The sequence below is a fragment of the Scatophagus argus genome, chromosome 19 (assembly GCF_020382885.2).
Source record: "Scatophagus argus isolate fScaArg1 chromosome 19, fScaArg1.pri, whole genome shotgun sequence".
Lineage (NCBI taxonomy): Eukaryota > Metazoa > Chordata > Actinopteri > Scatophagidae > Scatophagus > Scatophagus argus.
In genome coordinates, this window is record NC_058511.1 from 8,203,261 (window position 1) to 8,228,160 (window position 24,900).

The window sequence follows — 24,900 nt, forward strand, 5'->3', positions numbered from 1 at the left end:
ATAGCCCAACCAAAGCTTGAACTTCCTTTAATTGTTGGCTCTGCTGTAAAACCTTTCCAAAATAACCAGCAAACACCCATGTCATTCTGTTAAGTAGTGTGTTTGTCCATTGTGTTTTGTTATAGAGTATGTGGAGTGTAATGGGCCATTCTGCTCTTAGGTGAAGGTGGAACTTGATAGTTTAAATACTCACCTGTGTCAAAATGTCACCTGACTTTTGAGCTGTGGGAAAATACAGTTTGCAGTTCTTAATATCTTAATAAGAAAGTTTTAAAAGTTTTAAAAAGTTTTTCTGTAATCATTTATTGCTGTGTTTTAAAAATAATACCCAACAGTAGAGAGTTTGTTGATCTGATGAATCATTATTTTATCAATCTTCTAGACAGAAGCCTTTATCATTTCAGGACTGTGCTCATTTGTCAATTAAAGTATTACATGCAGGGAAAACAGGGGAAGTGATTTGCTCTTATTGTCAGTCTTTTACCAGTAGGTGGAGCAATACTCCACCATAACCTCACGGCATTTCTTACCATGCCAGGTCTTCTCCTAAACTGTCCCTTAAATCATGCAGATTAGCATGTTTTACATGGTCCAAATAAAAAAAATAAAATAAAATAAATAATGTTAAAGTAGGGGGAGCTGAGGTAACATCTCACATTTAACGTGAAAACTGCTCTTCTGAACAGTGTGTTTACTGAGCAGAAACTTGTTGAGATTTAAATCACATATTTTAAATTTTATCTTAATCTTAACTTTTATCTTATCTTAACTTTGGTACACATTGGGCTGCAAACATCAGTATAATATCTTTTGTAACTATAATAATTTGTTCCCTATGTTAAAGGAAAAATCAGATTCAATACTGAACGGGTTTGTTTGGACAGATAGTTTATCAGTACATGAAATAGAGTTGCAGAACAGTATTTCTCTCTTTGGCATTATGTTGATTTTCACATGCAGGTGGACAACAAACTTTATAATGAGATTTTAAAAAACTGCTGACTGTGTATGAAAGAGATTACCCCCCCTGGCGGTCTTGGTTCCAGTTCTCTGCTCTTGCAGTGATTAGATAAGGAAAACGGATCTTAATGGGGATTGGTTTGGCCACTGTAGGAAGATTTCCTTTTGACCCTTATGTTTTGTCTCTGCTTTCTGCTCCCCTCTGCTGCAGCAATGCCTGCTCTCTCTCTCTCTCTCTCTCTATGCTGAATCTGTTTAGTCCGGGAGGGCTATGGACGGTAGAGGTCACCCCGAGCCGAGCTGCGTAAAAGTGTAGGAATCAGCAGTGCGTCCCTGCTGCGGAAGAGCTGGCCAATCCCACTAAATCCCACAATGTATCGCACTGGCACATCAAAGAGCTAAATACTGATAACTGTAAATAACAAAAAATAGTTAAGATTTAGACAAAACAGTTAAGATTTAGATGTACATTAATGAGCATGAATTGACGATTTTGTTGTTATTGAGTGGGTTGAGGTTAAATTACCAAGGTAATTGGTTTGCCCTGACTTTGAAATTACAGATGCTGTAGGTTAGTCATATAATTTGAATTATGATTTTTGCCCTGTATACAGCATCTTTGGAGCATTCTTACTGACATTATGGAGAGATTCAGATATAGAAGTTACTTGGTGTATTTTGCCAAAAATACCCTATAAACACATTTGTCTGCTTTTGGGCATGAGAGTGTGTCATGTTCAACAATTTCTAAATCTGAAATATCCTGCCTCCACATCATTTTGGCTAAGAGTATTTTTTTTTTCCCAGAGTAAACATCATGCTTACTCAGTCACTGCAGACAAACGGTACACATCAGAGCTTCAAAAGGGAGCATACATAATCAAGGGATTTAGAAATCTGGACTAAATAGACCCAATAGATTGTGGACAGGTGTTATGCTGTTCTGTCTATTCACACTCACAAACTTACTCTCGTTCTCCTGTGCCTTCCCAGTGCCTTTATGCTTATCAGCATAAAGCTATTGCATAAATGAAGAAAAAATGAAGCAGATTGCACAAAACTGTCGACATGTGCTGCATCTGTGCCTTTATTCAGTCTGATTCCAGAACTGAGCTGAGGATCTGCAGTCAATTCACAATTTCTCAGCTTTTATATTTTCCTGGCCACTCTTCTATCGCTTACTTTGTTGAATGAGGCTTTGGCCGGAACGGTGTAGCTCCTCTTTCTGCTTTTTTTTTAAGAGCCCTCCTGAGATGATGATGAAAGGACTTATCTAATGGGATTACACATTGCGATAAGTGCTCAGAGCCTAGTGGTTCATCACACCTCCCTCCTGCATTTTAAAGAGTGGCATTGATCCACTGTGCAGTAGCATGTCTTTGATACAGTGTTTTGGGGAGATGGTTTATTGGCAGGGATGTGTTTTGATTGACTGTTTACTCGTATCACTGATATCTCGTATCTCTTTTCCAGCTGTGTCTTCCCATTTTATTTCAATGGAAAAAATCCCCTTTTGTATAAAATTCATATTATTTTTTCAGAGAAGTTGTCCAGGTTTTGATTTGTGAATTGGAACAAATCAACCTTTAACCCTAGCAGCAGTAGGGCAGGCAGAAATGATGATGTCATGAGATAAATCCTGGCGCTGCTCAATAAGCAGTTAATAATGTAGTAACCCGTAGTACATCATAAGAGCATGTATGGTGACTTTTAGGACAATAGGGCAATTTATGAGCTACAGCTGTTTTACTTTACTCTTAAATGCATGATTTCAGCTGTTTAGTACATTTTAGGAATGACTATGTTAAAGGATTTTACCTCTAATATAGCTCGGATGCCTGCTTTTTTTAAATTCACATCAAGTAAGAAATGTATTTTTGCCATCGGAGGTGAGATTTGTCGTAGCTAATTCTGTTCTCCTCTCTTTCCTCTTTGTAGGTCTCTATCACTTTGCCACTTGCTGACACACACTGACATTTTCTCTCCCACTTTCACATGTCTAACGCACACACACACACACACACACACAACTCTTACAGACGAACCAGTAGGTATAAAAAAATAGCCCGATTATTGGTCACATTATTGGTCCTAATGTCTCAAAGAGAAGTCATCTCTTTTGATTGGACAGCAGGTGGCAGTGAATGCAGACCAAGAAGCTGTTCCTGTCTGCAGAAGCAGAAGGCTCAGGCGAGGCAAGCGTACACATACACTATACACATGCAGTATGCACTTACATCATCGTCATCAGGGGAGGAGCTTCACAGAGTGTGAGGATTGCAGACTGCCACTGCAACAGTGATGACTCGAAAAGAGAGACGCAGCAACAGTGAACCGCTTCAGTCGTAATGCACTGCAGTCAGTGTGAAAAGCAAAACTACTGAAGCCCTGATCTGAGTCCTGATCACGGCATGACAGCCTCGCCTGGGTGACGCACAGGATTTGGGACGTGACTTTGGTGACCTCAGGAGAGCAGCATGGCATCACCCAGGCACTATGGACACTCTGCTCGGGATATATCCAACGTGATGCAGAAGCTGCAAGGTAGGTGTAAAGTGCTTACTCACTTACACTGCTCCACTTTGGCTGGCAGCATTTTTAGAGGTGACCTAGTGCTTGGCATGACACAGCAGAACTGTGTGAGCTTAATGTTACTCCAAACAAATGTTTAACAGGCATCTTATCCTTTGTGCTCATGACTGCCTAAGTCCTATCTGTGCAGTGTTGGAAGTCAAGTTCATGTGGCTTGTATATGTGTGCTGTGGGTAGCACAGAACTGAATGGGATATTGCAGTGTTATAGTATGCTGTGCTCAGGTACATTGTACATTACTAGGTTATAATCATTTATGTTTTGTCTAACATTCAGTTGTTATCATTTCTTTAGTTTGGTTTACTTTGTGTGGATTTTTTTCCTTGTGACGGAGAACAGAGATGGAGAAGCATGCAGCTGCACATTTAGCCATGCAGAACAGCAGATTTACTTCCAGAAACATGCTTGTTTTTTTCCTTTTTCGTGGAAAGAAACCGCCAAAGCAAATGAGATTAAGTGAGCCAGTGTGTGAGAGGTTGCATTATTGCATTGTTTTTGTATGTATTTACTGTCTGTGCTTATGTGTGCTCATGCTCTCTCCATGTTTGCCATGTGTGTGCGTGCGTATATGTGCACAAACACAGTGCAGGATGTGCATGTGTTTGTATGTGGATAGGCAGGGAAGCAGACAATAGCAAAGCTAATCCCCGGAGAAGCTGACATGATGAAGTCTCTTCCTCCCTCTTATCTCTCCTGTAGTAGCAGCTCTGTCTTATTGTGGACAGTAATATAACTTTGATATGAATTACAGCCATCAAATTTATTCTTTTTAACCCTTGGCACTTTAAAATAAGTAATTTAGGCTTTCTTATCTTATATCACTTCTGCATTTATTCGGTCTTGTCCTTCCTAGCTGTCAAAAAATGTGGGCATAGCTTTTTTGTACCGGCACTATGTTACAAGGCTGCACCACCAAAACAGTGTATCTACGAGTTGTAAAACAGCATCCCTCACTGACAGGATCAGATTGATGACACTCACAAAGTAGCAGGAAAGTCAGGTGACACCAGAGCTGAGATCCAATATGGCAGCCCCCTGTGTGGCTTCTGAGGTGGCAGTTTCTGTGAAAGCTGAGAACAGCATCACCAGCCACGTGGCTTCTCTGCATCACTGTGTGCAGGTGTGGGTGCACACTTTGAATCCCGATTGTACTCCACTTGATCTAATTTTAGAAGCTTCCCCTTAAGCTGTCTCTCCACTGCAAGGACAGATTGATGTATTAATACATATTCAGTGAGAATTAAACACATTATCACATTGGATTGCTGTGAAATTGTCCTGTGATTTATGCAGGAAGATAAAATTCACAAATTAAAAGAAAAAAAGGAAAAAAAAAGGAAAATGACAACAAGGAGACATTCCTATTTTGTATAATTATCAACACTAAATATGCTGGAATTTCTATAGAGAACACACAGATTGCAGCAAGTCCACAGCTTGCAGGTAGGAAGTCACATTTCACATTACAAGGCAGTAAATGGCATGACCTGTAAATAGTTGCAGTTTTGTGTGGCTTGTTCCTCAAATATTCTCCTGATTGGGTGCTGTGGTTGAGGGTGTGTCTACACAGGTGACCAACAGTTGCTTTATTGTTGATGTCTTGTGGCATGTAAACATTTTAGAGAGCCTTGTTGCTGTTGTTATCCTCACAGAAGGATGGACCGAGGGTTTTGTGGGAACAATGCTGCCTTCACATAGCCACATGCTCCAACCACAGAGACACATCTTAATGGCTACTGAATTACACGGGTAGTCTTCTGCTTGTGGTCTTGAGAAGAAATATACTTTAAGGCTGTGTGTAAATGGATCTTTATGCTATATATGTTCTCCTCTGCATGCATGATCACATTAGCTTATTTGATCTAATTTGACATGACATTTTATTTGATGTGTTCTGGTTCCCATCCATCTCCTGGGAGACGAGAGACCTGTGATGATATCATCAAGATGTTTTGTAACAATCAAACAGGAACACTTCTGTTTTCATTAGTCTGCACATGAAACGGCCCATAGCGTAAGTGGAACATAACGTGAACACATGTTTGGTAGCATGCAGTGTTTCTGTAGGTAGTCACAAGCTTGGTCTCAAATGACAACTCGAAATGAAATCAGTGCCATCTTTGTTCAGAGTAGCTTGCTTCTCATTTCTCAGGGTTGCAGTAATCCCGTCTCTCCAGTGGGATGATTGTTCAGAAATCCGCTATATTGATGTTATGTTCGCATGTTTTGTGGGAAAACTTGATTGTAATCTCACCCCCTTAGAGGCAAATATAGGTAATCTAATACCATTGTGTGACTGTCTTTTAAAGCCTGAATAGATTAACATGTTTTATTCCTCCTCTCAAGAGAGGACAGCATTCTCAAATTAGCCACGTTCCACAAATCACCAGATACCATGAAAAAGCTATACTCCCTTCAGGCTCAATTTGGAAGCTGTTAGTCACCGCTCAGTGTAACATCAAGACAATCAAAACTTTTGCCCCAGTTTTGGGTCTGTGTTTTTCTCCTTTCAACCGTCTCTTTTGGTGTACCTCTCTGTCACAGCGAAAAAACAGCAATTAGTGACACCATATGGCAGAGAACGACGAGACTGCTTTGAACACCTCCCAGCCTGAACTCCTCCATATGCTGCGGAATTTGCCTGTTTGTTGTCTCTCATTAATGAGAAAAGCTATGCACTGTTCTTCCTATTTCAATTTCTCACCTGTTTTCGCCGTCATGGGCCGCAGCAGCATACATTCTCGCCTACACTTCTGGGTTTCACCGTCTGCTTGCCTACCATGTGGAGAAGTTTAAGTCTTATTTTGTTTGGAACACCTGCTTGAATTTTTTTTGTTGTGTAGGTTGCATGTAACCCTGCACTGCCAATTTGCCCGTGATCAGATAATACAGAAGAAGGTTGCAGCAGATTTCGTTTCTCATTCAGTTCTGGCTTTGCTGTATGTGGTATGTTAGGCATAGTGACTGCATTTAAGGAAATTCTGCAAGCGTGGTTCAGTGCCTGCTAATGTCCGTTTGGCTAGGGAGGATGCTGAGCAGGAAGAAAGGTGAAGGCAAGAGTAAAGGGCAAGGGCAACAGAGGTCAGCACATCTGGAAAACATGAGTGCCACACTGAGAGTATTGGATAGATGAAATAGGGATGAGAGGGGCAGTGGGAAAAGCAAGAAAAAAGACTGGAGAAGCAGGAGGAGAGAGAGAGAGAGAGAGTGCAACAGAGAGAGCACACACACCAGTTTTTAAGCTCCACATTGCTAGTGGGACTGGCACAGATCCTCAGGTTGGCACAGGGCCAGGGTGACATCCTGTTGCCAGGGGGCGACATTATGGTTCGGCCGTAGCCAAGGAAGGCCCGAGCAGACGGTCACCTTGAGCCATGCCAGCCTCCTGTTTAGTTCTGACACCGCCATTTATCGTCTGCGGCACTGGATACCGCGGCTTCACACACACATGTGGCCGCACTCACACTCAGACACAGAAACAAACGCTTGGTGTTAAAAATAGCTGTGATGCATCTTTTCTTCCCCCTCCATCATACCAGCGGGAGTCAGCAGTTTAGCCGGGTGGTTAAATGGACACAGAATAAGTCTTCAAGGCCACCAGACCAGTAACAGGGAGCCATAACTCTGTTATAAGATCAGAAGTGTGGGCTAGAGCTGCAGCAGGTGTTATTTACTCTGCTGCTTCTTCTCGATGTCTTTCCAGACTGTGGTTGTGACTCGGTGCAAGTCGCACGACAGGTTTTTTTTCACCCAGTGGGCTAACTGGCCTTGCCTGGTTCAGCTTCTGCTCCTGTAACAGAACATTATGTTTTATAAAATGGTGTGTGCTTGCGTGCGTGTGTGTGGTAGTAGCTATACAAAAAGGTATTTGTTTATAGGTCATGCTAGTTTCCCAGCAACAGCTTCTGTTGCAGATCAGATTATAATCTCTTTTAACCTGACAGTCAGTGAGGGTTTGAATGACATATCACAAGATTAGGTCACTGGGGGTCCCACCCAGGCAATATGGAGGGTGGGCCAGCCCTCATCTACTCTAAAATCCTCTTTCAAAGATCCCACCTTCATGAAGGTCAGAGTGTATTCCAACATTCGATGAGTGAAGCGAAATGTCAAACATGGATGTCGGTTTTGTAATTGGTTTAAACCGGGAGGGAAGAAATTGACAGCATCTGTAGATCTAGTTGAACTTCACAAAGATTGCCTAAAATGTTATGTAACACAAGCAGCATTTAATGAATCTGGCAGCACAAAGCTCCTGTACAGATGTAATCAAAGGAGTGCTTACAGGATCTTGCAATACATAGTGCTGTTGATTACATTCAATGTGGAACCAAATTGCAGCTTTAGGCCACACTGATTCTATGATACAGTTCCTTCAGTATTTCTATGACGTCTCTGATTCTGTCTGTCAGATTGAGGCATCAGATAGTTTTGATGGACGTACAGAACAATGTCCTCACAGATAAAATCCTGACACCTGAGCTTGTGACCCCAAGACACATTCAGCCTCTGTCTGCAATACTCTGAGTCTCATGCGTGCTCTTATCTTTCACCCACAGACACCTCTGTCCCTTTTTTTCCGCCTGTCACATTGTGATTGGATGGTGGAAAATTCTGCCCCTGGCCGTCCATTTAGCACATGGCGTTTTTTAAATAGAGGTCAGATTGTGGCGCTGTGACCTCCGAGAGGTCAGCTGGCCAGATGTGTGCGAGGATTTCAGTATACCTGAGTTAGTGGTGAAATAAGTAATTCAAAGTTTTCATTTTAATCTGTTTGAAGCACCTGATCAGTTGGGTTTATCACAGCAGCAGATATTTTCAAATAATCTGTCTTTTTCAGAAAAGCATATTAACATTCGGAGTACTCCTGAGCTTGTCTGAACCTTTCCTCACTTGTTTCATCCTATTTATAAAAGCCAGCTTATTTTGTATATGTCCATGCAAAATCAGGCACTTTCTCAGCTGTTTCTGCTGTAGTGTCGCTGTTTACGCATCCTGGATTCAATGACTGGGTCCCCATGTTCCTAGAGGGATGGGGTCCATCATCCCTTTTCATTTACCTTTTCATTTACCTTTCCTGTCGTGTTGCATGCTGACTTCTATGCCCAAAGGCCCTTCCTCATTCTGAGGTTTCCCGCCTCAGACACAAACACAACACAACAACCTGACATAACAGATGCTGTTTTCCTGCTTTTAATAATTCAGCAATGTTCAGCAAGAAAAAAAACGGTGCGTTCCGGTGATGTTTAGGAAATTTGAAGGAAATGAATAATACTTTTACCGAATAGCATTCCTAACTGGACAGGTGGTTGTACTCAGGAAGAAACAAAAGGCATATAACAGCAGGTTGCAAGAAGTGGTTTAGATTCGCTCTTGGTAACACAGAAAATGGCCCCAGCTGGATAAGCACAAATACACTCAAGTGGTTGTGTGCGACATGTGCGACAGGATTTTGGAGATGATTCTGGCTCAGTTCCAGTCGGTATCTTTATTTGACAGCAAAGATGAGACTTATAACTGAATTTACTGCTCCGGCCACAGTGATTTATTTAGTGTGCTGACGCCAGTCCTTTCGCTTTACTTGTCCCTGTAATGTGCGAGCGGGCCTCTGAACCTGGATAAAGAGCTTAGACTGTCTGACCCACTCCTGCACTCCCACACACTCAGAGCATCACACAGGCACAAACACACACATACACACACAAAATCATCACAGCCACATTTGTAGAGAGAGCAGCAGAGAAACATCCAAAGCCAAAATGAGTCTTTCTAATGCTCTTAGTGCCATTGATATGACCCCCGGTGCCTCCAGCGGAATAGATGCTTTGTATTAGCCGCATGTTCAGTCTGTTTGTGTATGGTATTAAAATGTGGTTTTGTTCAGCTGAATGTATTTACCTGATAATGGAGACCTTCAAAAGCAGGAAGAAGATTGTAGCTCAAATCCAATACGGTCCAGTGTAACAACACAGAATAGTATTTGATTTTCTGCAGCATCCCTATCAGAAATGAATCAAGTAATAATTGAAATGATATTTTTAATCCTGTGTGATTATGTTATATTTCTTTCTTTCTTTCTTTCTTTTTTAGTTTTTATTGCAAAATTTTCAGTTTGTCTCTTTTTACATAATAAATACTTTTGACATTTTTCACTTTAATTCGCTGGCATGCTCATCTACTTCATTGCTTTTGTGTGTGTACATGTGTATCTGTAGAGCAGGTGCTGAAATTGCTCAAATTACTGTATCAGTGGCCTGGCTTTAATGAACACTGATATTTGGACATTTTTGTTAACGACAAAGTGGCTTCTCTGCACATCTGGTGCTGAAAAGGGAGTGATGGTACTTGAAAGAGGAAAGGGGTTGTTTTGATAATCACTTTGACTTGTTCCCCCCTTCTTACTCTCTTTAATGTGGTGTCATTATTACTGAAATGTAATTAGCTATGCTAATGGGCTGGCATTTGGACTTCCGTCTCAGCACTTATGTTGGGACTGGTAAAAATGTGCTGTAAATGAAGTGGGATGGCGAATGGAGAGGCTGAATGGGCATGTGAGGGTTGAGAGGAGTTGCTGAGGGTGTGATAGAGGGTGTTATTGAGTGTTAGGGCTAAAGTACTCCAGCGGAAGTGCAGAGAAGGGTTTTTTAAATTAGGAATTGTTGGGGTGAAAGAGATGAGCTGGAATCAGGAAGTGGATAAAGAAGCTATTGGGAGGAGAAGAGGGGCAGAGAAGCTACCAAAACCTGTTAAATCACTTTGTGTGTATATGGATTACGAATGTGTGTGTGTGCGCACGCGTGTGCTGGCAGTGTGTGTTTGTGAATGTGTCTATTTGTGTGTGCAGTAGAGAGCAATTACGGGGTACCTCTCTAGTACACAACAAAGCCATCCATTTAGTGCATGATAGCTTTAACAGAGATGTTCCATTAATGTTGTACTGCAGAAGAAAATGTGTTTTCACTAGAGAAATTTAAAAGGCTCCAGTATAGCATCACTGTGACTCTCACTAGAGCTACACATACTTCCATGGTACGGTACTATTCTTTGAATATAAATATCCACCAGGTTGAATAATATTAAGATGATATAATTGAATGAATGCATTACTAAATTAAAACTGTCCAGTGGGGCGTGTAACCTTGTACAGTATGTGTGGAGTGCTTGTCCATATCTGACTGACTATAATCATGGCTGGTGAGCTGTGGGGTCATTAATAGATTAGGAGAGATCAGAGATGCTCAAGTGGAGAGCAGGGTCATCTGAGAGGCTGACTGAATTTAAAGGCTGAGCTTGTCCATTTTTCCTGTCCTGTCTTTTCTTGTTTCTTCTCTCTGCTCAATTCTTCCTCAGATCAGGCTTTGAACAGAGAGCTTCACATCTGTAAAGCTTTGCTTATCCTCTAGGTGGCGCTGTGTCTCTACACTTTCCTCACAAGGCTAAATAAGAAGTCTGGGCTGCTCAGAAAGCAAACCCAAATATCCTCAGGGTGAACAGATTACAATACGAGTAGAAGCAGAGTTGTTCCACCCTCTAGGAGGCCGTTTGTTTTTCCTTTAATGGCTGAAAAGAGGCTGTTCCTCCTCTCCTCAGGAAGCCTTTCACCCCGCAGACGTACCTGTGCAAGCGCTGGGCACTGACCCATGTCCAACCTCCTCAACCCCAGAGAAGGATCTGGTGTTTTGTAGGGCTGCCAGGGGCTCCATTAGGGATCCAGACCAGCTGAGGTGCAGTCTGTTTTAACCCACCAAGCCTCCCTCCCCCATTCCCTCTTGGAGAGACTGAACACTCTTGAGGTTTGCAGCCTAAAGGAGTCTGTTGGTTTATTCTTGCACATACAGTTCACATGAAAATGATTCTGTTTCCATTCAGGTTATCTTACTGTGTGTGTGTGTGTGTGTGTGCGTGCATGCATGTGCAAACACAAATGTGTGCGTGCACCTGCTCAGTTCTTTCAACTCCCATGGTGAAATCTAATAAGTCCCATGAATCCTCACCATCTTGTTTTGATTTTGTCCCGGGGTTGTTTTTCTAAACAGTTTAGCTCTCCAGGGAAGTTCGGCATTCGCATTAACTGCGAAAGAATTCTCTAACACATACCAGTGAAAACAGACATTTTGTGTGTTAAAAGACTATTTTGACTTCCAGCATGGCTGTAATTGGTCTTGATTTCCTGCTGCTTCCTTTCACATTTACTGCACTGAACTAAAATCACTGTCAGACTCAAAGAATCCTCGTCTTATCTTATCTTATTGACAGGTTCAGCACCTTGGATAGTTCCTTCTCACTTCTAAACTGAAGTAAAGCTCTTCAGGAATCCTTTATCAGACAACACCTTTAACTTGGCAGACAGACTAATATAAATAGAAACAACTCAGCGGTCAATATACACTGTTCCATTATTAACAGCATTGATATTGTGTGGGCTGCACAAACAGCAGTATGTAAAGAACAATAGATTTTTGTCTTTTTGTCTTGCTTGAGCTGAAGGATTTTCATCTGCAGTAATATTATTGAGTAGGGATTGTGAGTGTGTGTAATGTGAATGTCCCACTGGGTTCTCTTTTCTGCTGGAATAAAATTAGGCTTTTCTAGTCTGGTGTGCCCGAGTAAAGGCAATGTATATGTAAATATGAAAAGCAGGATTGCAGGAATATTTCTTTGAATACCCACATGCACACACTCAGGCACATACACAGGAATCATACGGTATATGCAGAAATGTAAAACACTCTGACTGACTCTGGTTTCAAAGGCAGGTCTGTGGAACAGGCTCACGGAGACTCTGTGATGGCCAGTTTCAGGGCTGTTAAAAGGGAGGAGTGTCAGCGGTGTGATTATCAGCAGACAGATAGCGGATGACAGCTGCCATTGGTTATTGATGACTTTCATAATTAAAATCCCTTATAGGGGCACCCAAAGAACAAAAGGGAAAATCACACAAATGATGAATGGTCCTTTCATCTTTAAGGCTGATATAAGACACACTAGGCTATTCTGCATTAATATTGCTTGCTCCTGGAAACTCCCTGAATACAGTTTCAAAGAAGAGCACATTGCTTTTAATATTGGCAGAGCCTTCGTGTGTTTGTGTGTTAGAGAATTTGGTGGACGAAATATGAGGAAATTAGACTGAGTAAAGGAAAACACAGGTCAGATGGAGATACAAATTTGTTGGTGAAAAGGCAAAGAGGTCATCACACTGTCACATTTTTTTATTTGAATGTTTCTGTACTAATTTTATTGCGGCAGTGGAGGGGGTCGGCGTCATTTTGCCTCCATAACACACAGGGTGGCTTCTGATCTTGTATCAGCTGTAGTAGCCCTTGCGGTGTGAGTGTCTCTTTATGTGCTGAATACACAATAACTGGATGAACAATACCGCTATTGTCTGCAGTGTTGTTTGTTTTTCGTCTGGTTTAAAGCTTAAGTTTTACAGTCAGTAATTTACGTTATACTGCAATACAGACTGCACATTCTGAGTGAAAGGTCAAAACACACTTAACATTGTTTCCTTTGTTCTGGACTTGCTTATATCATCTATAGACACTTTAAACTCTGGCTTTGCTGCGTACACCAAACCTAACTTCAGATATTTTATTCACCTCTGTTGTATTGTGTTCTATTCAGCACTCCCTCCCCTTGAGAAAACAGACAGACAGATGTACTGTATGTGACTGTGGCTGAGATGAAAGCGGCTTCCTTTTGAAGGGCATACAGTAGCAGATCAGACAGGACCATTGCCAGTGATAGTCTGCTCCCCTGCAGGCTCTATAGAGTAGAAAGCTGCAAGCCTCAGCGCACCGCATGGTATCTGTCGATGAGAGAGAGAGAAAGAGTGGAGGGGTGTCATAGTGCCAGCAATACATGGGGAATTCCTGCACGTCGGTCCCAGTCCTGTGTTAGAGCATTTGCATGTGTGTGTGTGTGTGTGTGAGTGTGTGAGAGCGGCTGGCAGAGTAGAGCTAGCTCCCATGTCACACCTCCTAACCTGCTAAACGGTCCCCTTCAACCCACCCACCACCCTCCCCACTTCTCCCTCTCCACATCAGGACAGGGCTGCTGTGACATCACTCATTCCCACGCACTCTGATTGGCTGGCCAGTGGAGGGAAGTGGATTGTTCCCGCAGCCCACAGTGAGAAATTAAAAGAGAGCAAGAGAGAAAACGTGGGAGGGAAAGACCGACGTAGAGAGTGTTTCAGAGGGGGAGAGAGAGAGAGAGAGACAGAGAGAGAGAGAGAGAGACTAAGCAGGATAGATTGATGCTGAGACAAGCCCGGACTACGCTGCTGTCACTCTCATAGACACACACACACATAGACACACACACAAACAGTCTTTGCACCAGGCGTACACTCACATCACACTCCCAAGCTGCTTAACAGGCAGGAAAAGCACTGAGTCTGACTGAGTCTGCAGCCTGTTACTGCAGGACAGGGCAGAGAGGACAGCAAGACGTTAAAGACAAGAGGAGAACAGCAGTTCCACTTTGCCTCAGAGCAACAGTTTCACCGTTGTCTTCTCGGGAGGTCCAGTGCTCCAGGGAGCTCTTTAAAGACGCCTCCCCCCAAAAAGGAGGAAAGGCAGCAAGGGCAGGAGCAAGGGCAAGTGTAGCCTCTCCCTGAGGTTGCCTTGGATGTCCTCTCAACATCCCCATGAAAACCGGTGGGAATCAATTCGTAGTCTCGGGTACAAGATGGCACGACGAGCAGGAGGTGAAGGCTCCCCGAAAAAGAAAACATCCCTCAACCTGGTGACAGGGTTCTATCACTACCTCCGTGGTAAGTAGGACAATGTGTGTATAAAGGTGTGTCTCCCACTGAGATGGATAGTGTGAGAAAAAGAAAGTATGCAGTGTGTGTGTACATTTGCATTTGTGTGTTAAGAGTATGCCTTGTGTGTGTGATTTAGCGTGGCACTGCAGTATGAGCCATATATGCTTACTGTATGTGAGTGTGTGCATTTAGCTGCGTAGTTTCTGTATTAAATTCTTTCTGCAGAGATGATTTGTTTGGGCTGTGGTGTGGGGCACGTTAAGCGAAACGGGGAGAAATTAGAGAGGGGGCGTTTCCACCTCGGCAGAGTGCGTCTCTGTCTGTGCGTGTGGAGGTTACTGAGCTCTGAGCCTACAGCAGGTGAAACAAGCATACCCAGCAGACAAGTACCAGCTGACTGCATGTGTCACAGCACAGCGGGAAAGCTGTCAAAATGTTTGATTTCTTATCTCTTTGTTTGACCCGGTGGTGGTCCGCCTGTCTGCTCCCCCCCGTACTTGGATGTCATGCATTCAGCATTCTGTCTGTCTGTTTCATTGTGTGATACATTAGATTAGATTAGATTAGATTAGATATTAAAATAATATTTCTTTGCATTTGGTTTCTGTCACAATAACTGTCTTATGGAGAAATGAACAAAACTGAATTGCTCAGATTGGTTGCTTTATAATTTGATTGCATTTGAGTTTGTTCATGTACATGTCCATGTACCAGTATTTTCTGTTTGCTCATGAGTAGACACAGCCTGTGAGACAGCAACTAGATTTTGATGATATTTCATTAAGGTCATCCTCACTGTGGGGGGTCAAAGTGGGAACTGCGGATGAGACTAATGATGATACAGACCAGCGCTAGCAGAGAAGGCAATCAAGTGTGTAAAACGCTGCTGCAAGGCTTGGTTGTGGAGGATGGCTGTTTCCCTTTATGATATTGAAAGAATGTGTGTGTGTGTGTGTGTGTGTGGTTAAGTGTGACTGTGTGTGCGCATAGTTCAAAGTCACCTCGTCCCTGAGACTGAGAGGCTGGCACTGCGCTCATGCAGACATGCTCTGCCTGTATGTTCCTGCTCTAGGATGAGCGGGCTAAATTTTTCTCATTCTCATCCAATATTACCACCCATCAATATTTGATTACTCCTGGACCCAATCATAAGATTAATTCATAGAACGGGCACCTGCTCAGTGGCACGTATGACTATGTGTGAATGTATCTGCATTATGTATGAACAACTCCCTCCCTGACTCTCTGATGCACACACACACACACACACCCCTTACTGTTCGCATCTGCCACAGCACCTAGTGACACACTAACCATCTTGAATGTAATCAAACCGTCAGCATATTTCATTAAGGTAGAGGAAAGCACTGTGTCAGATGTTCTCTCTCACTGATAACGCACAGATGTGAGAAAAAAAAAAACATTATCACATGTGCCAGTCACTGTACAAGATTGGATCCTTAGAGTCCTAGAGTTCCACAGAGACTATATATATATATATATATATATATATATATATATATATATATATATATATATATATATATATATATATATATATATATATATATATTTTGTTTACATTATAATGGGGTGTATGTGACAGTGGCACTTAAATTTGTAGATTACAGGAGCAGGCCCTGCGAATGACTGGCGACCAGTCCAGGTTGTACCCCTCCTCTCGCCCGTAGTCAGCTGGGATAGGCTCCAGCTCCCCTGCGACCCTGACGGATAAACGGTATAGAAAATGGATGGATGGATGGATTACAGGAGCAACCCTCGCAGAAGTCCCTGTTGTTATTGCACGGGCTGCAAGCAACGATGAATTCTGCTGTCAGAAGGGAATCAGGAATGATAAATTACAACAGGGAGGCATTGGTTGGTTACAAAAAGCTTGCAGCACATTTACTTAAACTATTTCAATACTGTTGTTTGCCTGTGTGTGCAAGTTTGTATATGTGCTGTATGTTTGCTTGTGCACATGTGCTAGACAAGGCTTGATTTACGTCTCTTATTCATTTAAGTTAAGAGCCTTTTTAGGGGACATCGTCAGCAGACATCTGTGCTATTGATTGTGCCTTTGCTAAATTGGCCGACTTGCTGTAGACACCACAAACAGTGTCCTTTGCTATATGTTGGGATATCCACACATTTAGGTTAAGGTTGGCTTTACGTGGAGTTGTTATTGCACTGCTACGGTATTATAGCAACAGACTGCTTGCTTGAACTGTGGTCAGAAATGAACAAAACCCTCTTATAGATCATGGCAGAGATATGTGTCATCACATAGTAAGAACCACTGCCCTTCTATCATCCAAAGGGCATTTTTGAGAGCAGGATTTTTTTTTCTCGACACTGAGGGGAATCCAGCTAGTGAAAATGCCGTCTTTAAATGTCAAACGCCTTCTCATATTTCATCAGCGTAAGGTATGATTTGATGCGACTGTGTTCAGACACATCAGACTGAAAGTGATAATATCAAAGTGAATTACAGTCACCATCCAGCTCTGCAAACCCAATCAACTTTCATAACAATAAACAATAAGACGATTGAGTTTTAATCCCTTCTTTGTTTATTATGGCATGTGACTGATAGTGACGCTCTGGGCTCTGATTTACAGATGAGCAGGAGGCAGTGCAGAAAAGGACATTCACAAAATGGATCAATTCCCACTTGGCAAAGGTAAGAGAGTCTGGTTGATTCCCACTGCTACTGCCAGCATTGTGTTGTCCCTTTACACAAGCACTGGTGCTGGTGTTTGGGGATTGACAACTTCGCCATCTCATTGTTTTTTCACTTCCAGTTGCTTTTTTTTTTCTTCCATACTCCATGTGATGTTTGCTCCATTTCCAAAACACACTGGAGCTGGTCATGGGATTGACTGTGCCAGACCACACACACAGTCGATCTTCCTTGCATGCCTTTCATAGTCCTTTTTATTCATCCAATCTCATATAGCTTGTAGCAAGGATTTACTCTCACTCTAATTATCACTTTAATATTACAGCATTTAATACACCACAGATCTTTTTTTCTGCAAGCTACTGTCAGTAATTTAAGATTTAGTAACCAATAAGGTCTTTATCTCAGAATGGAGCAATTTAGATTGTTCCGGATAGGACATTTTATTTAAAAACTGCCCTTCATTTAGCTCCTCAATGAGCTTTGACATTGCATGTCTGTAACTTATTCTAAACAATTACACTTGATGCAGCTGTTTGCTGAAGGGCCATCACATGCATGTAATTATTGCATTATACTGCATTAGGCTCCTTAGTTTTACCCATTACTGCTTGAACAGTGTGTCAGGAATGGGTGGACAAGGCAAATATGGCACAGCGCGACACAATTAAGTGTTATTTCAATCTGCAACGCTCCTCTCAAGATTCCTATTTGATTAGGACAGCTGTGGAGGCCTTGAACCACTGTGACGTGGAGCAGAAAATTCATCTGAAAAGTAATCTAGAGGGAATAAACCTCAACCAAGTATTAAATATCACGTCTTGCGTCCATGCCAGCAGAAAATTACACACAGCCCAATACTTAAATACCTTTAGTTTTTAGTTTGTTCGAGGCAAGCACGTAGTTTAATAAATAAATAATTTTAATGTAGGTTTTCATTGTTGTTGAAGATGCTGGGATTTGAGTGATGAAGACAACAATGATACCAAGGACAGGGGTTCCCAATAAGTCTGATTAAAAAGTATAAAGGACATTTTGGTAAATACACTTATTTGCTGTCTTGAGAGTTAGATGTAAAGAATGTCACCATTCTCACATCTCCATTATAAATATGTAGATGGATCCAGCAGCATAGCTTAGCATAGCGACTTAAAATAGAGAGTGAAAGCCCTCTTAATTCTTATTTAGCACATTATATTATATTACATTATATTTAATCCAGACAAAAACATAAGTGTAGAAATGTCAGTTTGCTGTTTGTGGGAGGTTATGTGCCTAAAACATCTTGTCCGGGAGTGATAATTTCCTGGAGTCTACACTGGGAGGTTCTCCATGCCAAGAAATAGTCCAACATATGTAAAACTACAACTTGTCAATTTTTTTTGTTTTTCTGTGGATGGAGCTAACATGGTTAGGCTATAAAGTGTTTCCTTCAAACTGAGCCAGGCTAGCTGTTTCTTACTGTTTCATGTATTTAAGCTAACCTAAACAAACCATCTGCTGGTCTCAACTAGATATTTACTATACAGACGTTACAGGGGCATCAGTTTTCTCATCAAATAGCAAGAAAGCAAATAGGCTCATTCCCCAAATGTTTAACTATTCTTTTAAGTAAACTTAAGCACCACAGTCTGGTGGAAAACATGTCTGAAACTGAACATAAGCTCCAGTATACTGGCTTCATGAAAATGCTGGAATTTTATTTCATTAAAATTTAATTTAAATTCACGCAAATGAATCTGTTCAGCTAATCAGTCTTCCACCGGAAGAGATAACAGTGTTTGTTCCCCATGCTTTTCTCTCTCTCTCTCTACCTACATGATCAAATTAGTTGCTCTCCTCCTCGCCCATCATGAAACTGCTTACCCTTTTGCCTGATGCCTGACGTTGCCATAGTGACACTGATTGGCCAATATTTGTCTTCAAAAATGTCTCAGCCGTTGTTGCAGCCTGGCAAATGTTCTGAGACCTTTTTGATGAGTAAGGGGTAAAAGTCAATTAAGCCTCTGCAGTGGATCTCTTGTAATAAGGAGGTGCATTTCTTGAAAATGTTATTCTATAGACTAGGAGAGATGAGATGGCATTTTATGGACTTGTCTCGCATCTGTAAAAGCTCTTCAAAGAGCCATTTACACAGGCACATCAGGCACAAAAAGAAAGTAAAAATGTGAGAGAGACAGGAGGATAAAGACTGAGGAGAAGCTTTAACACTTGGTTTAGCTTTGCTCTCAGAAGGATAGATCATGCCCTTGGCTGTGCAGATGATTAGGCCACACCAGTTATCACAGGTCTTTAATTCGGCACCTAAAGGTATGTGATTAATCGTTAGGTGAGTTGAGACATGGCATGAGGGCTTCCTTTCACTATCACTCCCCTCCCCCTTACTTTTCCACTCCACAAGTACAACAAAAGAAGTCTTATGAGCTCTGACAAAGAATTTCTATTAGAAGATGTATTGGAGCCGGTAATTTATACAGAAGATTAATGACTCTCATTACTGTGAGTAGTTCACCAGATTAAGTCACAAGTTAAAGACCAAACTGTAGGAGAGCAGTACTTTTCGCAGGTTTTTTAAATTGAGGATGATGTTGTTTAGAACCTACAATTACACATATAGCGTTGTGGAGAATATTGCTTGTCTCTGAATTTTAATTTGAATGGTATAATTTGGGTTCTCCAGCAATCATCGGGCTTCAGAGTTGCACCCTGCACTGTGTCAGAGTAACTGGAGTGAATTCAGTGAGAGGGCCCCAAGTTTCCATTTTGACAAATCCTTTCTGAGAAGGTTGAAGCTTAATTACAGAGTGGCCGGTATGAGCAGCGGAGGTCTCATTGCCGTGCAGGCATTTTCCACGCAAACAGCTTTAGTACAGCAATCACTGAACCAAGTGTTCTTAGAGATTACAGCAGCAGTAAAGTGAAGCTCCGTGCTCTCATCCACCCACCCCCTTCCTTCTGTAATGGGTTAGTTGGGGGGGTGTGGGTGGATGATATACTCCCCACACACTAAATGTGGGATTTTGCGTCAGTATAATGTATGCATGTATATAATGTGTAATGTAGTAAAGTCAAAGTTATTCATGTGGTTGCTTTTACACATTACAATTACATTATGCCTGCCTGGAAGCTTGCAAGTAGTTTTACCTTCAGTCGATTTGAACAGTAGGTATCTGATGTCAGTTGGATGTATTGCAATTCAAAATGAAACCCTTCAGTCTCCTTTTTGTTTCTGCTTCTCCCACTGTCTTCTGTGCTGTTGATCTTTTGGAATCCAATGAGTCAAGTGTACCAGGGGAATAACATGAGAGCACAGACAGACGCACATCTCGAAACTCCTCTGCTCACAATCAATTATGGCCCAGACACTCGTATGTAATTAGCTCATTAAGCCCTTGATTTATTTATTTTTTTTTAGCTCATGCGGCTGAGCAGAGGAAATGGATATGACTTTCTTATTTTGTAATTAGTCAGAAATTTCCTCATTAGCTTTAGGATTATAATGAACAAATAGGTAAATTTAACTTCAATTAGCTCATGGCATAATTTATGCGTTTGAAGGGCTCTTTGTAACTGTTTCTTCTGTCACTTTATGATAGGGACACAAGTGCTGTCTGTGTATTCTAATATCCAAGCCATGAAATGACATTAGAAGTGGAATTAGGGAGAAGAGCTACTGTATTTGCTAATTAATTTTGAAAGACGAGAGGTTAGTGTCCCCACTCTCTTTGGCTTCTATCATTTTTCTCACTGCCACTCTTTCTACTCAATTATAGCCCTCTTGCTTATCCATGATGTTGGCGGATAGATGCTTTCTCTCGCACCACACACACACACACACACACACACACACACACACACACACACACACACACACACACTCCACTTGCACGTGTTAATGCAAACACACTCATGCACACGTCTGTTTCTGCCTCTCCTCAAGTCTCTTTCTCCCTCACTCTGTTTGCTGCTAATCTCCCTGTGAATGGCTCGCTCGTCTGAATGCCCCCCTCCCTCTAAACCTCTCCTCAGCCCCAGCATGTGACTGTGCTTTAAGAGAAATCCTTGATGTGGCGCCGGCAAGAAACAGAGATATGTGGATTTCCCTAAGTCTGGAAGTCTGTGTCAGGTCAGAAGGAAGTCAATGGCAGAGATACAGTTTGAAATCATCAGCATATTTTAGGATTTGAAGACCCCATTCAGAGCCGGCTGAACCTCTGCTTATGGCTGACTCTAGCTGTCACTAATATTTGGCACAGCCAAATTCTTTTGAGGCTTCAAGAACATTTTTCATGAGGATTTCCTTTATCCATGTTTCACACGTTGAAATTAACATTTTACAGTGTAATACATTCATTGTATATTGATTTCTTTATGCGCTGCACCACTTAGAGTGGGATAATGTTCAGAAAAAAGCACCTCTTGCCTCATAGTTTCATGTTTATTTCAAAAGCTATTAAGGCTTAAATCTCAGGTTTTTGCATTCCAAGAAAGCTTTGTGTGAGTTTCCGGCATGCAATGTTTAGGTAAACTGTGAGTTTATGTAACCGATTGTGCCCAGGCACCTGTTTAAAAATGTCTCTGTCATCTCTCACATCACATCGTTGTTCTGTTTCGAATTATTTTATTTACCTTGAGGCCATAGTCATCAATTAGTTTTCAATGTCAAAAGCCCAAACTTCTGCCATTCCCCCAGGCATTTCATCATCTCCTTTGTATGCTTGATAGCATATTATTTGAAAAGACTGAAGTCAACAATAAAGGCTTAGGGGTGCACTTTTTTTTGTCAAATAGCATGTCCCGCCTATGGTGGTGACAGATCTGTTCGAGGACATCAAGGATGGTGTGATGCTGCTGGCCCTGCTGGAAGTCCTGTCCGGACAAAAGCTGGTGAGTCTCATGGCCAGTTCTACAGCATGTGATTTGGCCGCTGACTTCAAACATTTCACATCCTCTGATCTTTCTGGATTAAATTTTAACTTGAGCCGACATGACAAGGATCAGGCTGGTCAAGTAACAGACAGATTCACTCATTTGTAATTGTTTGTTTAATAATAACAGTTGGTGCTGCTGCTACGAAATGTCTTTGAGAAATTTCAGAAGAGCCACAGACTTAATGCAGTGCATGTGAAATGAGTTACGGTCAGATGGAAATGCTTATTGATCGGCTTTTATTAGGATGTTTGGATTGAATAGAAAAGCCCAGATTAACAAGGACAGATCATAGTTCACAAACACACACACACACAGACATCTTAAGGATTTTTGCTTGACCAATATTGCCTCAGGTCTATCTTCTATCTCCTATTGATCCAGGTGTTTATAATCAAACAGCTCTGATTGGACTTTGCTGTCTTGCTTACTTTATTTGTTGTTTTCTCATTTCTTCTTTTTTTTAACAGCGTTTTTGTTTGCTGATAATGTCTGTACTGTACCAATGTGATTTCCACTCTTGTGCTATAGCCAAATAAATTCTTTTCACTTGTGATGTTTTATTTTGCAGACACTATCCATTTCTGTCTCATTCTGTTTCTGTTATTCTTTCTTCCCCCTCACCATTGTTCTCCTTATTCCTTCTAGCCATGTGAGCAGGGCAAGAAGCTAAAGAGGATCCACTGGGTCGCCAACATTGGTACAGCTCTCAACTTCCTTGAGGGTAGGAAGGTAAGAGTTCATGTTTTTTTTTTTCCTTCTCCTCTGTTTTACCCCTCCTGCTGCGCTCCCTGCTCAGCTGCTGCCTTGTGGGTACGAACATTGAATCCTGACCTTGTCTGACCTCTTCCCCCTTCGTCCCCGCCTCTTACTCGCTCTGCGTTCCTACATCCCTCATTTATCCTGAAACAAATATGCTCTTTTTTTCCCCCACATCCCTTCAGATATTTTCAGAAGAAAAACACAGGCTACATTTTTGTTGACTTTTTCACATTTTGGCATTCATTTATTAGTTTGGCTGCATATAGATGATGGAAAAGATCAAAGAAAATGTAGTAATTGGACTATTACTTTACTAATTCTATCACTTTAACCGATCCATCATACTCGCTGAACACCCACACGTCTTGCACTTTATGATATTAGTACTTTCCAGTTTTCCTTCCTCCGTCTGTTGTCCTCATTTAAGATGAAAAAACAACAACATGGTTTCCACTTTCTTTTCTGAGCTTCACTGACAGAATTACATCCAAAAACCCTCAGTGTGATTTTGGATGTAATCATCTAACTGCATCATCTGACTCTCTGCGAGATTAGTAAAACACTCCCGAAAGCCTCACCAAGCTCGTCCTTGGATATACATAAATAAAGCCATAAGTATGAGCTGGTGTCTGCTGGGACATTGATTTGTCTTCCTCAAGTGTGACAGGGTTAAAACCGTAAATCCCACACCAGTAATCTGCGGACTGGAGATGAGACGTCAGTGGGCACTCTGCTGTACTGTATGCGTCTGTGCATAAATCTGTGTTTGTGGGAAATTAAATATAAATATGCTTTGCATGTAAACCTGATGTATATCTAGACTGTATTTACATTTTACTTTTGAGGTTCAATGGCTTTATGTCCGATACATGTTTCTCTGTTGTGTCTGTGTCATAGAAAATACTAGTGTGCAGTGGTAATTAGGATTTTTACCATTTCATCAGTCATTCTTGTAAACTATTGAATATCTGTTGCTGCACTGTGAACTAGATGTGTTACTAACAATTATTTTCTTGGTGAATGTGTTTTTTTTGTGTTATTTTCTATTGGTGAATGTGTACATTTTGTTAATTCATCTACTCATTTGTTTAACCACCAAAAATGTCAGAAAATAGTGGAAAATCCCCATCACAATTTCCTAGAGCCCAATGTGATGTCTTTAAATAGCTTGCTTTTTCTGACTGAAGGTCCAAAACTCAAGATTTTCACTGTATATGCAACAAAGAAAAGCACCAGATCCTTACCTTTGAGAAACTCAAACCAGCCAATGGTGGTTTATAAATTACTTTATAAATGACTTGAGTGAACTTTGGCCAATAATTTGAATAACATTAACTAAACTGTTTACCTGCACACTGCTGGTACCAATGCAGCTGCTACCGTATGGTCATCTGGGTTCTATTTGCTGCCGTGTGTTGTCACAATGCAAAACACTTCCATTAACCACTTCAACTTCACACTGCTCTGTCGCCTTGCCGGGTCGACCCCGCTGTGTTTTCTAATATCAGACTGTGTATTGCATGTAGTCTTATCAGCCGCTATCCCACGCTTCCCTGTGCTGCCCTGGCCTGCCCCAGATCTCTTCCTCCATGCTTGTTCTCCCATATGGAGTGGCATATATTACCATATGATGACCTGTTGTGCTGTAGCATCTCAGTAATATAACCCTCTGTGCGATAATACGGAATACTTCATCATATCAGTACACGGCTCGCTCTTTCTCCCTTTTATTGCTCTTCTCTTTGCATCTCTCTCCCCTTATATCACTTTCTCTCTCTCTCACTCTGTCTTTCTCTGCTGGATTTAATCCCTGCTGCCTGTGTAGTGGTGATAGATCTCTCCTCTCAGTCAAATGCTCAAGTTATCTCAGAGATGCTACAGTATCTGCTACCTCACAGTCAATGAGGAACCCCTTTCAATCAAACACATCCAGAGTATCTCTAACTGCACTGTATGTCTCTCCTTTCTTCTTCTTCTTCTCCTTTTCTTATGTGCCCTCCAGTCTGCCTACAGAGGATCTCCGGTCAGTATTCATGATGTTAACAGCACTTGTTTGTTCAGGACATGGAATAATATATGGTCAGGATTATCTGTATCCTGGTGTGCTGAGGATTATGCTCATGTTGTATATTGTTCATTTTGTGTAAACAAATGTCAGAGACAGAGTTTACAGACTGAGAAACATTTTGTGTACTTAATC

At 41.6% G+C, this 24,900-nt stretch overlaps 1 protein-coding gene across 1 annotated transcript in view; it reads left to right on the forward strand.

The window, feature by feature from the left end:
* Positions 1-24,900, forward strand: part of syne1a (spectrin repeat containing, nuclear envelope 1a) — a 130,786-nt gene that overhangs the window by 5,146 nt on the left and 100,740 nt on the right. Inside the window, exons 3-6 of the mRNA XM_046374139.1 lie at positions 2,899-3,504; positions 16,948-17,009; positions 21,801-21,896; positions 22,587-22,670. Of these exons, the coding sequence (XP_046230095.1) occupies positions 3,438-3,504; positions 16,948-17,009; positions 21,801-21,896; positions 22,587-22,670 (309 nt within the window). The 5' untranslated portion in view covers positions 2,899-3,437. The remainder of the gene's footprint in view (positions 1-2,898; positions 3,505-16,947; positions 17,010-21,800; positions 21,897-22,586; positions 22,671-24,900) is intronic.